At 33.7% G+C, this 19,194-nt stretch overlaps 1 protein-coding gene across 1 annotated transcript; it reads left to right on the forward strand.

Moving 5' to 3' along the window:
- Nucleotides 1-52: 52 nt before the first annotated feature.
- Nucleotides 53-18,990, forward strand: rrh (retinal pigment epithelium-derived rhodopsin homolog). The gene is made up of 7 exons (XM_015345233.2): nucleotides 53-6,403; nucleotides 7,355-7,545; nucleotides 10,487-10,586; nucleotides 11,852-12,005; nucleotides 12,645-12,813; nucleotides 13,625-13,803; nucleotides 17,825-18,990. The coding sequence occupies exons 1-7, from the start codon at nucleotides 6,259-6,261 to the stop codon at nucleotides 17,928-17,930; spliced, it is 1,044 nt and encodes a 347-aa protein (XP_015200719.1). The 5' UTR covers nucleotides 53-6,258; the 3' UTR covers nucleotides 17,931-18,990.
- Nucleotides 18,991-19,194: the final 204 nt, after the last annotated feature.

Raw genomic sequence — 19,194 nt, forward strand, 5'->3', positions numbered from 1 at the left:
TGGAAGTTTTCACTAATTAGTGCATTAAATCTTAAATGTTTTAAGAGGTAAGTGAATTTGCCTCTGTTTTTACATTTGAATTTTATGCATTTATATTAACGTCTAATATTTCTGGGACTTATATTGAGGTATCCACATGAAACGTTTTTAGAAATGTATCCAAACAAAATTAAAACCTTGTGTTTTGAAGAGTGGCCATTAACAGAACTGAGAAGTGAGTATTGTGCTAAAATAGTTCACTACCTTTTCCGAGCAATTAGTTCATAAGAGCAGAGGAGGAGAGGAGGTTACTGTATAACTAGTTTAACTTCATGGCGCAGGATGGGAGCTGTGGTTGAGGTTGAGCAGAGTAAACTGCTTTTACTTCTAAGTAGAAAACCAATATCTGAACAAATGTAAAATTCTAAAATGTCCTTGTAAACAGAATTCACCTCTTCATGCATGTTCTAGAAGAACTTTAATTCAGCTTTATTGTTCTCAGTATAACATTTCTACAGCAGGCATAAGTAATTCTGACCAACAATATAAGTTTTATTTTTACAGTGGAGTGTTCATAGTTACAATATTCATGGTTAGCTGTGTTTTATATAGAGCAATTTGTTGGCATTCCTATATGGTCAAGTCAAGGGAAAATGTCAAGGAATTTTTCAGACATTTCTTAAGGCAGATTGTTATAGCAATTCTGTGAATCCAAATAAAGTTTTCTAGTTTTTTTTTTTTTAATCATGAACAGCATCATAAAAACAATGAATCTGTAGCACAAAGATATGTCAAGGTTGCATGGTCTGAGATACCTCATGGTTATGTACCAGCTTAACTGAACATGATTCAGTCAAATTAAGTAGGATTTAATGTTTGTTGTGGAGGTGAGTGTGGCATCATAGGACAGTCCCCTTAAAGGTTCTTAATACAGTTTGCTCGTTTTGAACTCCATCAGACATTATATCATTTGCTGATTTTGTTTCACAGTTGGACTAGATGTGGCTGCATAGCAAGTCCTCTTAACCAATTAGGTCCATAGAGGCAATTTCTGCCTCTGCAATATTTGTCCCCTCAAATATTTTTTGTAATATCCCCTGATGGATAGACAGTAGAGGCCTAGTTTAGGGCTTAAATTCAAGTTAAAGTTATCTTTACTTACATATGATAAGGTCAAGATTCCATTGTTCATACCTCAATTGAGTATTGTTTTTCAAAGGATACTTTAAAACATAATAATACAGCCTATAATGTTCCTAATGGGAGGGTTGCGAAAATCAGAAAATACCTGAGTGGATTAATAATTATAACTCCCAACTCTATATACTCAAGTGTTTACTATAGAGGTGCATGAGTTCTTTGTTCTCTGACACAGCTTGTTGAAAAGAGTGATAATTTAGGTACACTTGATTAAATAAATATTTACAAATGATAGTACACACAGTTAACTACATTCAGCATACACGTTACCCTATGTACAAATAAGGCATCCCCCAGGCCTATGTTCTAACCACTCAGAAAAAAATTCCAGTCTGCTACCAAAAAATGTGACTCATATAATGCCTACAAAGACCAATAGAAGAGATAAGCTGCCTTCTAAACATAATGTATATAATATTTGGATTATTAATTTAATTTATATTATACGTTATGTCATTTACCAAACCACTTTATACGGTGTGGTGATGCGGGAAGCCGGCGCCTGCAAGGCAGGGTACACACTGGACAGGTTGCCAGTCCATCGCAGGCCATGTGTAAGCTAATCATACATGAGGACAATTTGGAGGCCGAGGGGGAACATTTTTATCCTGACACCGGGGATAACTCCCTATTCTTATCGAGAAATGCCCAGGGACCTTTGACTAGTGAGAGTCAGGACCTCGGTTTAACATCTCATCCGAAAGACGGATGTATAATATAAAGTATTTGGAAAATGTGAACTACATTTCTGATATTTTAAAAATATTTTTGTAATGTTTTTCCCAAAGTATTTCAAACACGGGAAGGGACTGTTCTATTGTTTTTTCACTCCCATCCCATGTGGTCCATTTTTGGAGGTGGGTGTGTCCCTAAATTGGGTCTCTCTGGATTGGTTGAAGAGAGCAGTTCAGTTTTAAATTTCGATACGGGACGTCTGGAGCGCATGTGTGGAAGAGAGGTTTAAGAAGAAGAAACGACGAAACCGCGAGACGTATTGGATTTGTTTTCTTAGCTGTGGTGTAGAGTTGGGTTTGTTGTGGCTTCTGTGTTTTTTTTTCTGTTATAGCTTGGTTTTGATAGAGTTAGACCAGTGGTTCTCAAACTATGGTACACATACCAGTTGTGGTACACCAAATGATCCTGGAACTTTGTGTGCACCAAAAAAGTGGGACGGGTTTTTTACGCAGCCTATGTGCTACGATACACCACACGCTAATACTTGAGTGGACACGAACTAAAATGTAATTCTATACCATTGTATATGAATGTGTGCTACGAACAAAAGCAGCCAATTGTATTTAAAAAAAGTTATCTCCAGCAAATAGGGAGGTAGGAGAATGTGCGTGATATTGGAACAATGCCAGTGTTCTAAGCACAGGAAAGCATAGAAATGCGTACTACGAACGCTAGCAGTCTTGTGAGCACAGGAAAGCGTGATAGATAATAGAAAAATATTTAAGAACTGTTGTAGGTTAATTTGAGAAAAATACAGAGTGTCTCTGTTTCGCTCCCATGTGCGTGAAATAAAAACTTATAACTTCTGAGATGTACTCCTGAAATGGAAATGGTGGAAAATGCAAGCTTGTGGGTTGCTAAAGCAGGTAAGCCCCACACTGCTTGTGAAGAACTTTGTTCACCATTGGCAAAAGAGCTGACACGTATTATGTGTTTAGAAGAAGCTGGTAAACAGCTCGACCTGCTGCCCCCCTCCCCCCGAAAGACACAGTCACTCATAGAATTATTGGTATGGCGGATTATGTCAAAAGTACTGTGGTAGAGCGCGTTAAAATGAGCAGATGCTTTTCACTGCATTTAGATGACTCTGTAAATGTCGTTGATATGGCAAATTTGCTCATTTACGTTAGATACGAGTTTGAGGGCATGACACATGAGGACTTTCTGTTCTGTAAGCCGGTACCAACAGGAACTACAGGAGAGCACATATTTCAGCTTCTGAATGAATTTATCAAAGAGAATGGCATCAACTTGATAAAATGCGTCAGAGTTTGTACAGACGGTACTAGAGTGATGACAAGCTGCCACAGTGGTTTAGTTGTACGAATTAGAGAGGGTACTCTAGATATGAAGTGGACGCACTGCAGCATCCACCACAAGGCCTTTGCCATCAAGAAAATGCCTGATGATTTAATATCTGTTAGACTCTGTTGTGAATTGTATCAAGGCTTGACCAATAAATTCACATCTGCTTTGCTTGACTAAACGGGCTCACCAATTACTGTAATGGTGCTTTTTTACTATTTATTTTTAATTGTTGTTCCTTTTGTCATTCTGTAAAGAGCTTTGAGAAGCCTCCTTTAAAGGCGCTATATCAAATAAAGTTTATTATTATAATATTTATTATATGTGTATGTGAGTGTATGCGCGCACGCATGCTCATGTTGGTTATTGAGATTTTCTGGGGTTCCTATGAGAAGATGACTTGTAGGTGGTATTTGGATGCTTTGGTTTGATCAGGGGTGGTACTTGGTCCAAACAGTTTGAGAACTACTGGAGTAGACAGATAGCTTGTGGAAGACTTTGCTTTGGTTTTGCCACCCTTTTCTCAGGAGACAGGTTTAAAGGGTATTGGCTGTAGAATAGTGTAATTTGTATTAATTCGTGTTTTTTTTGTGTATTTCTATCTGTTAAACCCTGGCTCATGTGTTACTCCCCATTCACCCCTAGACTGAGTCATATTGGGGACATAACAGGGACTCACTTAAATGTAATACACACACAGGTGATACAGCTGGCATATGTCAGCAGTTCCTTTACACAAGAGATTTGATGGAGAAAAGTGAAATGACTTCACCAATTGAATTAAAGTGTACAATTTAAGTTGGATTGTAAGAGACCAAAATGGAATTTAGCAAGGATAGTGGGATTCCATCCACCCACTCTTCATTATACACGTAATTACCAAGTAGTCAGGACATGGTTTAATGCATCTGAAGGACTGTGCGTTTAGAAGTACATTGTCCCTAGTCGGGGCACTGTGGCACTTATTTAGAACCTTTGGTCCCAAGGGCAAGTGCCACCTACAGGTTTACCACCCGACTTCCAGCTGCAACATGGGCTTCTTTAGATGTTCAAAGGACTTTCTTGATTCACAAATTCACAACATAAATTAACATCATTTAAATCTTTTGACACAGTTCTTTTGATGCAAGTGCTTCTCTGTGCTTAACACAATAAGTTGACACAATGTTGGGTGCAACCTGCTTCTTTCACTCTATTACTCCACATTTACTGCGCAGCATATGCCTTGCCAAGTCAGCTGGTACATCACTTGGTACAATTGGGACATTGCTTTTAGGGTTACGTGTTGAGTACTTCAGGAACTTCTCAAGTTGTTTATGACAGTATAAAACATCCTATTATTGTAATACAAATATACCAAGCATAATTCCCCATTTCTATAGTTTTGATTAACCTATAGTGTATAATTATGGAACTGATTGGCACTCCAAGTCACCCAATCAGTTAATCATTTGTCTTGAAACATTACTGCAGGAGAATGGTATACTTTTTGGCTTTATTGCTCCTTTGCTGCCAGCCATGGCAGCAAGAAGAATCAAAGACCGCTTGAAAGTATGTAACAACTTACATTTGGCAATGTGTTGTGACATAAGATACCATGTCTGTATAGGACTCTTACGCTTCCTGTCATCGTCTGTGGATGTTCGCTTAAATTTGTCAATCTGGTTTCCCAACTAAGTTTGAGCACTCGGGTTCCTGGTGTTTTTTTTAATTATTATTTCAAACATTCAATAGGTGAGCTCCTTCAGAAAAATTATACACTTGGGTTAGTTTTATCTTGATTTTAAATCCAAAACACAAGTCATTGTCACTGAAAGAGATTTTGGCAAACTCTTTTGACTGCTTTGGAATTTCTTGTGTTTCCCTTCTGTTGTTGATAACAAATTCCATTTTTACAAGGTTGTGTGGCAGACAATCACCATTTGCAAGTTTGTATCTGTGTAGCTAGTTTGTGTTCGTAGCTCAGAGTTCAACTTACACGTGTAGCCCACTTAAGATAATTTGGTGCCAGTGAATGTTATTTCAAATCCCATTTAAGAATATTTTATATGTAATTCTACTGTAAAGGTACAAGCAGGACATGTTGTGATATTTATATGGTCTGTGGTATTCTAGGGTCTGTATATCACACTGATCCTGTGAACCCCCTACATTACCAAGAAGTACCACTAAGGGCTTCTGAATACCCATTTGAGAACCTCTGGCTTAAATGATACAACAACTAACATTGCAAGTCAAGATTTATTACTCAGGTCCCGAAGTGATTATTCATTTTAGGTACAGACGAACTGATTAGGATAAAAAATATCCCAGAATGTCTAACTGAACAAATTTGTATTATGAATTCAATAAGGTGTCAAAAATGTAACTACAAGTTCATTTGAAACAAAAACAGGGAATTCCCTTTCCTAGGTTAAAGGACGTTGAATTAAGTAATCCTTTCTGTACATCTCTCTTTGGAAATGGATCAGGATTTACTACAAATATTACACTTCGAGATTAAGTAAAAAAATATTTGTAAAGCAATCAGCAAAAGTAAAAACAGTGCCTTCAAAAGGAAGTTACTTTTAAAAAGAATAATTTGAAGGGTTTTGCTAAAGTAGTGAATACATCCTTCAAACTGTGTGTCTTTTGGACTGCCAATCCAATTGCTTGCTTGATACTTCAGATTTTTTTATTTCTCCTTTTTTAGAACCCACTACAGAGTGGATAAAAGGGAACTACTGTTTTTGCTCACTGGTTTTCCGCACATTTTGTTGTTGGTTTTGTAATAAGGCACGTGGGGTTTCTACTTTGCAATGAAAAGATTCCATGTGACAAGTAATCCCTTCTTGTGATCCTTCACTGGGGTAAGCTAACAACAGCCTCAGTTTTCTAAGATCCCCCCCCCCATGAAAAAACCTCCTCACGGCAATACTAGAAGGTAGCATTTTCCCATAGGGTTGATGCTCTGTGCTGGCAATGCTTTTGCCTTGCATGGATTGATAAATTAATTAATTAAAAATAGAGCTTCAGTATACCACCCTTAAATTGTCTAAAATGGAAAACTTCTCTCGGATTCCTATTACCAAGGTACTAGATAATGAGACATCAAACTTGTCACAGGCAGTGGACACGAGTGAGGGGCACTCGGTCTTCTCACAGACGGAGCACAACATTGTTGCAGCTTATTTAATTACCGCAGGTAAAGCCATTGTTTCTCTTAAGAAGCCATTTAACTTAAATCATGAAAAATAGTGTGTAGACATACATTGTTTTCTATTGCGTTCTATGTATTTTAAAAATATCTGTCAATATAAACTACGTATTAGGAGGACAGATTTTTATAAACAACAATTCAATAAACAATTAAGTTATTTCAATAAATTTAAAAGAATATAGGTTTTATTGTACTGAAATGAGTTAAATAATTTTGGCTAACTTCTGTATATATTTGAAATTTTTGCTATGTTATTTAGTATTTCCTTACCACAAAATGCCATTATTATTTATCTGGCAATTAAGAATTATTACTTTAGTTTGTCTTAAAATCTGGCATTTTGATTGATTAATTTGTTTAATGTCAAGTATGAAAGTAAACAACAAGAAAACTGCAAAATACATTTCTGATAATTCTTTCTACCGGGTTATTGAAAGACCTTTTTACTCTATACTCTATATATAAATTAATTTAGAATGTTTTCACCATACAATATCTAATAATGTTGGTTTTATAATGTTATTCTCTTTGATTTCAACATTATTAAAGAAATGTCATTATCTCTGAGGAATAAACCTCTATTTGATCATAAGCACAAAAGTAAGTTTTAAAGCTTTTGTTAGTTTGCATTTTACAATTGAATGAGTTCCCCTTGGGTTTGAAAATAAATGTTTCATCATTTTTTTGATTGCTTGAATTTCAGAAAGAAAAGTTCAATATTTTCCTTATTATTGTACAATAAAATGTATCTTTTTTGTAAAGATAGCACAAGACTCTGCAATATTTGACAATGTTCATTTGTGCGCTTGTATGAGTTGGACATTAATTCAACTTTGTGTCAATCTAGGAGAACACTTGATTTAAAAAATGAGAGTTGCATCTGAGTTCTTGTCATTTCACTCTTTTTCATTTACATTTATTATGTTCTGCACTCAGGGGTCATAAGCCTACTGAGCAACATTGTAGTGTTAGCTATGTTTGTGAAGTTTAAGGAGCTGCGAACTGCCACCAACGCCATCATTATCAACCTTGCTTTCACTGACATTGGTGTCAGTGGCATTGGCTATCCAATGTCTGCAGCCTCTGACATCCATGGAAGCTGGAAGTTTGGATACAATGGTTGTCAGGTCAGTAGACTCAAACTTAATAAAATATTTGAGGAACTAAAATATCAACATGAAATAGCTCCTAGCAAATGAGCGCTGTATTTTTTATATTTTCAAACATTACTTGCTAAGGTCAATGCTTGTGGTGTCCTTCTTGTTATTCATATGTAGCATCCTTAAAAAAGAAATCTGAGAGTTGGGCTCAGACACAATTACCAAAATTATTTCTATAGATGTCTTTAAGGAAATGTGTGATAATGCAAGAAATATCTGCAAAATGGAAAGCTCCCATCGAGTAACACTGTAAATTTGCTAAAATGTGCTCATGAGAGTTTTGATTTACTCTATGCTGAAACTGAAGAAAAGCTGAAAATTCTGATACATGCCTTCTTTTTATTGAATGGAACAAATAGTCCCAGTCACTAGTTAAACCTTTAAGAGATTAAATGTTGCAACATATACAGTACTTTCAGACTAACAGAACAAGCCTAAATGCTTGGTTAGATTAGTTTAGTTTAGTCTCCAATGCCCTTACAAGCGCAGAAATCAGATTTTTTTTAATCATCCCTTTTCTTTTTATATATAGAATATTCACTTACAGGATCTTACATAACAGCAAAAATTGAATAACCGTTTTACATAAAAGTTCATCACATAACAAACTATCAGGGCTTCAGGATTTTACTCCTGTTCCAGTAAAATGACATTGTATCTCAAAAAATGATCCAATTAAAACAGATTAAAATACAACAATAAATACAGAATTAAAATCTATAATTAGATATCATACCACTTTTGTTGACTATGTATAAAAATAAATTTTCACAAATTATTATAAAAATCTGTACCGCTTAAATGACAATTAAACCAAAGTACTTGGTAAAAACATGCAGAATACCCTTGGTCAAATAACTAAAACTAGAATGACAAATTAAGACAGAAGTAATAAATAATACTCTCTGCCTTGTAGCAATTTTCCATTCGTGACTGCTATGCATTAATTGTCTATGATTGCTACAAAATTATATAATAAAGAGATAATAAAATCTCTGACTCAGGAATATCTAACTAACTGAAAATGTTGACCCACCCAAACCAGCTAATTCCATAGCAATACATGTATATTGTATTTGCTTTGGTCTTATTGGTCATATATGCTTTGGTCTTATTGAATAATGTCTTGGTATACTGAATAGAAAGCCACAGTAATTATCAGGTTTAGAATATGGCATAAAAAATTTAATCTCACTGTGTGGGAAATTTCTCCTGAAATACCATAAAGGGAGTTGGAAAAATGTACTTATAATAAAAAGGCATTATTCTGAGTTTCTAAATGGCTCAGCAAGTAAGGTGATTGGGTGGATTTAAAATAAGAGCAACTGGCAATTCCATGTTGCGTAAAATATTTAAATAATATATTAACTATATAAATATATTTTCTTTTTTACAAAATCTGGAATATTCTTTAAACTGTTAGCAATATTGACAATGCTAAATTAAAAGGTGTAGATCTGACACAATATCTGGCAATTATTGGTCTTAACCTATTCTAACAGAACAAAACTAGCACAGAACGCATTACACATAATTGTCCCTTTACTCAATAAATATAATCTGTGGTAGTTCTACCAATTATCAATACAGAATTGTTATGTTCATGATGGCTGAATCTATATGAATCAACAGGAAAGGTATGTAGGTGATTTCCAGCTTAGCTAACGTATAGTATTTTGAAAAGCATTAATGACCAACTATTGGCCTCCTCTTGGCAGTCTTGTAAAAAGCATTTTTTTTCTTTATTCAGTTGGACAGTGTGGTGTGACATGAACAATTTTCTTCTCTAAGTGTATCTTTCTGGAAAGATGAGCATTAGCATTGAAAACCAAGTGTACATTTTGAGACTGTAAATATAAACCATATGAAAAACGGTATCTTTCTTAGGCACACCATAATACATAATGGCCCTGTGGTTAGTGGACCATATTATACGTAGTAACAAATGTTTATTAATATTTTAAAGACTTGCAGAAAAATCAGTCAAAATCTCCTTCTTAACAAACATTAAAAAACATGACTGTGTTCCACTATGGTATGGGTGATATACAGTAGCGTTTATAGTAGCATAGATTTCTCCATTTTTGACTATATTTGAGTGAAGAATGTGCATTAGAATGTGCAGGTATTATGTGTTCTTTGGTTACTCTTCAATGTTACCTTTTTTACTCAGTGTATTTTGGAATTTTCCCTTTGTTTAACAAACCATTAGCATATTAAGCACCATTTTTTAAGGACTGGATATTGAAGAACACTAAAAGGGGAACTGCAGCCCCATTTCTCAGACTTGTTATTTTATTTTATCTTGGTAACAAAATAAATGTATTGACGGCACTGAAAAAATTCTGAATTAAGCACAAAATTGTGAATTTTGTGAAAGTACTGTATAGTCTCCATTTTGTTGTAAAACACTGGTCTCACCACAGGTGAGAGTGAGAGTTTGTGAGAATTGTGACGTGAAGTGGCTCTTCCTGCTCACTAGTCACTGTAATCACGAATGTAATGTGATGTATGAGTGAAAAAATATAAAAGTAGCTTTGCAGTTCCCCTTAAGGTTTTTCCACTTTTTACATTAACTACATGAGTGGAATGACCTATTTGAATTGAATGACCTATTTGTGAATAGGAATAAATAAAGCTTAATTCCATACTGAAAAGAAATTAAATGAGACAGAACATTTATGCTGTGGAGCCTTCTTCAGGTGTGAACACCTTTACTTATTTTTTGCAGCCTAAGCATGCTGACACAGCTACCTATTTTAAACTACTTGTGAATAGGCCTATTTACTTATACTGCATTTTTCTAAAGCTTTGGGTATCCACAAAGCTTTATAAATAGTACAATAACTCATGTTGGCATTCGTGTAAATGCCAACATTTAATCAATAACATGTCTTTTTTCCCCTAGATATATGCTGCGCTAAATATCTTCTTTGGGATGGCAAGCATTGGACTACTGACTGTGGTTGCCATTGACCGTTACTTCACCATATGCAGACCTGATATAGGTATTCCTGTGGTTCACTTTACACATGTATTTTCAATGTGCATTAATATAACCAAAATTTAATTTAAAACTGACACAGATAACATGTATAATCCTTTGTCCTCATTAATCAAAATTAACAGCATCATCCTTATCATCATCAACATGCTTACAGAATTCATGGACGAGAGGAACCATCATGGATTGTAGGAATGAAGCCTGTTACAAACAGAATGTTCAGGGAAATGGAACTGAAAGCATGAATTCATGGGGACAACAGTTTTGTTTTGTTGTCTTTGGTCTGGCTGGCATTTTGGCTGAGTTCAGGATCTGTTCCTTTGAAAACCTGTGAGCTTTTTGAATCATCAAGACTATTCAAGACAGGGTCTGTTCATCTATGTCCACAATCATCTATACAAAGAAGGCAAGAATTTTACGAATGCTTCCTAGTCAGAAATACACATTTATGTAATGTACTCTATCATTTCTCCTACAGCATTTGTGATAACGAGATATTGTGAATTTGGATTATTATGACACTTTTATTTTTCAGGCATTTTTCAGCTCACAGATATCCAGTTATTGACCATACACTAGCTCAGATTAATACATTGTTTCTCATTTTTGCAGTATATGGAAGATGCACCATCTTTATGTCATTACAGATTTATTTAAGATCAATATTGTCCATTATTTCATCATTATAGTTTATTTAGTTTTAATTACCATCTGTTTTTATGTGCCTGCTCTGTTAACCTGTTTAAAAAAAGTGTTTTACTTTTTATTATAAGTGTACTTATTACATTAATTTTGGACTCCACTGAGTTAAGCACATATATCTGGATGCCAATGGGCTCAACAGAAGTTGAGTCAATTCTCACATAATCATGAAATAAGTTCTGGTCCTAAATTCAAGCCTTTAATCTCCTTGCACTGTTTGGAACTTTGTGTTCACTCAACCCATATCCAGCACATAATTTCTTTACTTCTGCAAAACATTGTGGAGACAAAATAATGGGTAAAAAAATATTTTTTAAGGTACACACATCTTAAATTAATCATAAAGATTAACTGATATTAATTTTGAGTGATATTGTAAATCCCAATGTCCCAGAAAAAAGAATACTTGTGTAGCTTAAATCATGTGTTTTCAATTCGATGTCCCTTTATTTAGCCAAAAATGTCCTAAAACTTGTTCTTATTTAGCCAAAATAGTTTTCTAGTAAATGTTTTCTGTTTTTTGGTGAGACTCCTAACTCTTTTCATATTTGTTTCTTTTTCCAAAAGGACAGCAAATGACCAGTCACACCTATGCTAGCCTAATTGGTGCTGCCTGGATCAATGCCATTTTCTGGTCCACTATGCCCATTTTAGGTTGGGCAAGCTATGCACCTGATCCTACTGGAGCAACATGCACTGTAAACTGGAGAAACAATGATTCGTGAGTGTATTTCAATTTTTCCATTTGCTGTGGGAAACTGGATACTTTCAGTGTTCTAAGTTAACTTCACCTAGTACTTAGCTACTGTAAGTAAAACATCATTTAATTGATATATTCGGGAGTTATTAGAAAATTCTGTTTTCTGATTATGATATTATACACTGAATTCCAGAATAGTAAAGAACTGCTTTTTATAATTTTGTATTCTGAAATGTCTTCATGAAGTATAGATGAAGTAGCCTTGTGCTTCAGCTCTTTCACAGAATATCTATGTATTTACTATACACTTGTGGTAGTACAGTCATTACTAAGGTTCACAGAGAGTCTTATACTGTTTATACATGTTTAAATTTTTTCGCCAAATTGAATTTTTGCATTATACAACATTTGCAAATATACTAAGGCAATGACATAAGAGACTCAGAATGAGAAATTCCATCAATGGAGACATAAACTGTGACCTTTGCTGTACAACTAAAATATGTATAAGAAGAATGGCTATTTGTCTCATTCTGCAAGTAGAAAGCCCTTTTAAAATTAACTTACTTGAAGGAAAAAATGTCTACAACACAAGGTATTTTATTTTTCTTTTGGCCTTCATAATTGAAGTAACCACAACTTCCTTGTGTCCATATGCAGGTCATTTGTTTCTTACACCATGTCAGTGATTGCTGTGAATTTTGTGATTCCCCTATTGGTCATGTTTTACTGCTACTACAATGTGTCTCATACAATGAAAAGGTATACCAGCAGCAACTGCTTGGAGAACATCAACATGGATTGGTCAGATCAATTGGCTGTGACAAAGGTAAGGATTTTCTTATTTTATATTTACACTGGTTCCACATAATTAAGCCTGCTATTTGTTTTCTTTTTAGTATATCCTTATTCAAAACTGGATTTGGAATAAAAGCTGCATATTTAATTACTTGTATAGGTGTTTATAGATTTATTAGAAAACATAGCTTAAACATTTTTAATGTTAACATGTTTTGATAGCTCATGGACCTATATAATGGATGTTTTCTAGTTATATTAAATGTTGCTTGTGTTCAGTATGGATAAAATAGTGCATACATATTTTACATTATATAGATAATATATACATATACTGAAAATAAAATATAAAGGAACATATAGATAATACTGGAAGAATTGCACTCTACTATGTACTGTAGCTGTACATGCAGTTTAAGTCCCTGAATATTTCCATGACTGTATCATGTTTCCTGAATTAAAACTTAAGGTTCTCTCTTTACATTTCTCTTCTTTTCACTCCCTTCCTAGTCTTTTTGTTCATTATCAGGGCTCCCCTCTGAAAAAAATGTCAGCTAGGATAAAGATCAAGCGTAATGGACTGGCACTGTGTTTAATTGCTTTATGTTGAAATTCTTACTTGTGATTGTTTTAACTACTGTAAGTAAAACATAATTTTAATAAGTTATTTTCTGCTAATTTACTAAGTTTAAATATGATATTGCACAAATGTCATGAATCAAACATCTTTACATTAGTATTGTATTTTTATGGTTTGTTCTTCTTAGTCTTTCTTGTTTCTGTTTATTTAAATTAAAGACATTGTCCTGATTCCTGATGTGTCAATCCGGCTCATTTTACAGATGTCAATCGTGATGATTGTGATGTTTCTAGTGGCATGGTCACCATATTCAATTGTGTGTCTCTGGGCTTCCTTCGGAGACCCTCAACGAATTCCTGCCCCAATGGCCATAATTGCACCCCTTTTTGCCAAGTCTTCCACCTTCTATAATCCTTGCATATATGTGATTGCCAATAAGAAGTAAGTACTAAATCCATCTGTGTTGTTTTTTTTTACTGAAATCAAATCTATTGTGCCACTCACATGCTTTCTGATGGTTATTTGAACAAATATTTTTAAATACAAAAGCAACACTCTTCTCTTGATAATGTGATGAAGTTATTAACAATAATATATGAGGTGCTAAGAGTGTAATGATAAATCCTTGCTAACATCTTATGGTCATCTTTAATCCCAAATGGTTTATTCACATTTAAGGTCTATTCAGGTCTGTCATTTTGCATGTGGCATGCAAAATCGAGAAGACGCTCTCAAGACTACCGTCCCTCTCTGTTAGAAATGTTTTTTTTTTTACATGGAGACAACAAGTTGAGTCATTCTTCTGGCATGGTTTAACAAAAGGTGTTCACTCATGTTTCTTCTGCTGAGCTAATATCTACCTTATCGCTACAAGCTCAAGTAAAAATGGAGATATTTCCAGCAATAGTCAGAGTACCCTCATACAATTCAATAGATTGCATGCTGACCAGAAGATATACATGTGATATACATGTGACTGTGTGAAATAGACTATTACAACTATTATTAATATTGATATAACATTATAGCATTAATTAATTAACAATGTTAATATTAAGCTTTAACTTTTATTGTAACTTTCAGAAATGTATCTTACTGTACAATAAAGACAGGGGAAATTTAAACTAGAAAAAATAATCAAACAAAATACATCAATATATAATCTATAGGAATTGTGTTTTAAAAAAGTCTTATTTGAAAACAGACAATTGTAACCTATTTGTATTAAAAGTCTCACCTTGGGATCGAATCCAGTCTTCGAGTTAAAAGTCTATAGCCATACCCACTAAAGTATGTCACACTCTATCACTTTGTCTAGGTACTATCACACACAGTGGTTGGGTTATTGTTGGGGGTCAAAGACAAGACAAGAAGAATGCATATATTAGAAAGGCACTAATATGAGAGAGAGAGATGTCCTACTGTACATGGCTTTAAAAGTCTTTTTAACTGTATCTTGAAGTCTACGTGAAATCTAACAAAAGGTTGGTGCAGGGATTTAAGACAGCACTGAAATATTCTCCAGAAAAAGACACATCATGAGCTTCTATAGTGTGATTTGTGAACATATTAGACTTTTTGTAAGGTGATCTTTGACAGTCTACCACGTAGACCATTGCAAAATTGAAAACTTTGTCTTTGTGAAAACCTACAATACTCTACTTAAGGCACCGACAGAACAGAATTTTCAATTTCTTAATTTAAAATTAAGACATTTAAGGCATAAATTAGACACAGTTGTCGTGAAGAACTTAGTGACATGGCATCAGTTTTATAACTGCTCAGCTGGAAATATTATAGAATCCAAAATTTAACATACAAACTCCATGCCACTGTGCTTCCCCTGTTTTATTCTTATTTATATTTAACATTAAACTTGTGACTATTGTGCACTACATACGCCTTTAAAATTTTTTTTCAGGACCCCTTATTCTTATTCTTAATAATCTCAGTGACACAACTTTGCTCCAGGCTAAAAAGATTCATCTTAAGTATTTCAGCTTTAAGTATGTCAATATATGGAAGGCCTAATCCCATGCACTGTGTTGAACCAAAGGGGATGTGAAGAGGGAAAACTCTTAATTCCATATACTTGAGAACATAAGGTTATCTTTTAAATAAGTAAATAAATTACTACTGAATAATTAAGGAATATTTGTTTCAGGTGAGCATATTGTCATTGCTCAGGTTTATGGCTTTGATAATTTTTCCATTATGTACCTCTATGTACAGATCTGAAATGCTTCCTAATGGCAATGTTCATACAGTATGTGAGTATACTAGAAAACCCTTGTCTATGCTTAGACCTGACAATTGTCTACTTACAATTGGGTAGGTGACTGAAAGTGGCAAGTTGTTCTCTACAGCTTTCTGGGGAATGCAGTTGCGACAAGATCTGCTGTCTTGTCTGAATGTGTCATCTCATCACAGAACATACTGTATACTGAGTTATTGATCATGTGATTATGAAAAATATCAATTAATCGACTATTGTTTTGGGATATTGCTCCATGTTCATAAAATAATTCACTGTACTGCTGCTCTTAACATTCACCCCAGTCTGGAAGGGTTCCATCTAAAATTTTATTTGAAGCTTTATAAAATAAAATAAAAAAGTCACTGTACAGTATGTATTGTGTTTTACACTCAGATTGCAGTACATTCCAGTGAGTCAGCAACAGTGACCAAAAATAAAGCAACAGTCTTAATTATTCCAAATAAAGCAAGATCTTACAAAACATATGACACAGGATTTATGATTCACATGCTTAGAGTGTTTTTAAGTTTTTTAAGTTTTTCAATAATAAAAACGAGACAATTTAAAGCAATTTAAAACAGACTTCTCCTGTTCATATTATACTGATTAAATTATATACAGTAAAGTATTCTAACATTTTATTAACATAACAATAACCTAAAATTATGTTTTTATTTTCAGTTTTATTAGAAATCAATCAATCAGATAGATTTGCTGTATTGCTAAGAAGCTGAGCATAACCTATGGTAGTATAGATAGAAAAGCTATTTATTATAATGTGGTGCATCAAACGGCCTCTTAATTTTAGAGTTAACATAAAAACAGGATATTTTTCTTGTTAAATAAACTTATAAAGATTTAAATCCTAAAATAATGATGAAAGGAGTTTAAAATGTTAGTCCCTGGGCCAACTTCGCTGTTCTTTTCAATAATCTGTAGTTCCTGTATTTTCAAATACCAGGAAATCTCTCTTCCCAATTGTCAGTGTCTAAAATGAGATACTCTTGAAAATGATTTAGTGTACTAAACAGGTATGCATTGAGTGATTCAGCATTTTACTATATGATGCTACTAATGAAACAGTTAAGAAAGTTAACTTTTTTCAAAGGGTTCAGTGGTTTCTATGGTTTTATTTTTCTAAGGTAAGTGAGCAAAGGCATTAATGTGTCAAATGCAGTCAAACTCTGGATTTGAATCACCTTCATAGGCAAACAACTGAGTATCTTATCTGTAGCAATTTGACTCATCTACATCAAGACATCAGTCCATTATAAGGATGTTTTGTAAGACCTGAGATACAAAACTAATTTTATTGCTACATGTACTCAACTGCATTTAGACTTTTACAGTTCCCTCTCACTCAGCTTTGTAGTGATCCTGCTTATAATCAGATCAAATGAAAAGAATGTAAGGAAGTAGAGGTAGTCTCACAGTCCTGAGTGAGTGACATTTACTAGTCACAAGGAGGAAAATGCCAGCCATTTAAAGACATTTTAAATGTGATCTTTCCTATAGTCACTCCCCAGTTTTGTATGTTTTTAATCTAGATTGATCACCTGTTAGTATTATTATCAGTGCAGCACAAATTATTATGATATGGCTTCTATTGTTGTACTGAGAAAAGAAAACAACAGTATTATATCAAGACGGCATGTCTATGTATTTGTAAAGAGTTGTACTGGGTCCTGTACAAGGATCCAAACTCAGGCTGTTAGGACAAGTTGCTGACTCACTTGACAAACCAGAAGGTACATGGCTTATAACCAGCATTCATTACATTCTCCCCCATGTCAGATAAAGATTTAATCCCAAAATACAACATTTGCATAGGAATACACACCTATCATGATTATTCACTGAAAAGAGGGTTCAATCCATTTAGGCATCAGCTGTAATTAAGTTACCAGTCTGTGTACTAAGTGGGGGTTCAAGATCTGGCCATCTGGTGTTTAGCACATGTGCGCTACATCTACTCTGAAAAGAGTTGATTTAATAGACAAGTCATTTGCCACATGATTTAATGGATATTGGATAAAGATTGTTGTTTAAGAATCTATTAAATGTTGCCAAACTATAAAGAAATATAATGGAAATGTTACATACTGTGTTAAAAATCATGGGTGACACTGTGCAGAGTTAATGTTTCTATTTTTTTAATGCAGAAAGTGGTCCTTTCAAACTAACAAGATTTTTCTGGGCTTTTAGATTCAGAAGAGCAATTATGGCAATGATTCGCTGCCAAACCCGACAAGAAATCACCATCAACAATCTGATGCCAATGACAATTTCACAGCTGCCTTTAACACAATAGGAAAAAAGGTTATAAAAAAGAAAATTACCAGTTTGAATCATTTTGATGTAGTAAATCCTGACATAATGCAAACATTTAATGAAACTGGCCTTTCAAGATATTTGATAAATGTTGAAATAAAACTTGTGTAATAAATATATATTGCAGTCTAATGCACTTTTACTTCTATTGAAAGTTTTATTTTAAAAAGTGCAAAATAAAATTTGTTATGTTTTTCAGCTACCAATAAATATTTTGAAACATTTTAAATTGTGAAATATTGACTTTTTGAAAATAATGAGGTTTTGGCCTTTTGTCCCAAAGAAGGCTATGATAATACATGTATTTATGTGAAAAAAAATTCATAAGATGTATTTATAAAAACAATGGTAAGACATACTACATAAACTCCATTATTTAACTTTCATAACAATGATTTCTTCACAGTGGGTTATGTTTTTAAATACTATATTTGTGATTTAACAAGTAAAATGTTTGTTTTTTAAAGTTACCTTTCAAATGGAGGAATTTTGCATTCACTGACTTTCAATGTATGATCAGTATAATATCCTGATGTGAAAATTACAGAGCTGTTTGAGTTCTGAGGTATTTTTCATAATTATATCCTAATTGTTAATATGTGTGTATTTTAAAAGTGTGAATTTTCTAAATTGTTTCTTTAAAAAAATCTAAAACCACAAAATGTTTTTGGATATAAACACAGGTTTTTGAATTACATTTCTAATTATAGTTATGAGGCCATTCAGATTCCAGACAAATCAATAATCTGTTCTGATTCTTTACATGCTTAATTCTATAAGACCACTACTTCATATGCAACAGTATTTGGCTATTAAGCATAACATAACAAAATTAAAATTACCAGATATTGCTTTAAAAGACTAAGCACTGGTCAGTCTGATATGTTTGAATTTAAGAATAAAATACAGAAACATACTGCAACTGTAAACATTTATAATGTTCAGCTGAGGCAGATGTTTGCAAACGTTTCTGACTTTTCCCCCAATTTTTATGTATGCAGACTTGCAAAGTGCATAATAAAAACATCATAAACAAACAATGATATATCTGTATTATTTCTTTATTATAAAGATATACTGTATATTATATATTATAAGACCAGTAGATACATTACTGTGATCCTTTATCTAGTTATGTACTGTACTGTATGTGCTGGGTAACTTACAGTCTTCAGTGATGTGAATATCAGCAACTTTTGCTCTCCTTTGGATGCCATAAGTCGGAAGTACAATTCTTTTAAGAT

Source organism: Lepisosteus oculatus, chromosome 1, assembly GCF_040954835.1.
Source record: "Lepisosteus oculatus isolate fLepOcu1 chromosome 1, fLepOcu1.hap2, whole genome shotgun sequence".
Taxonomy (NCBI): Eukaryota; Metazoa; Chordata; class Actinopteri; order Semionotiformes; family Lepisosteidae; genus Lepisosteus; species Lepisosteus oculatus.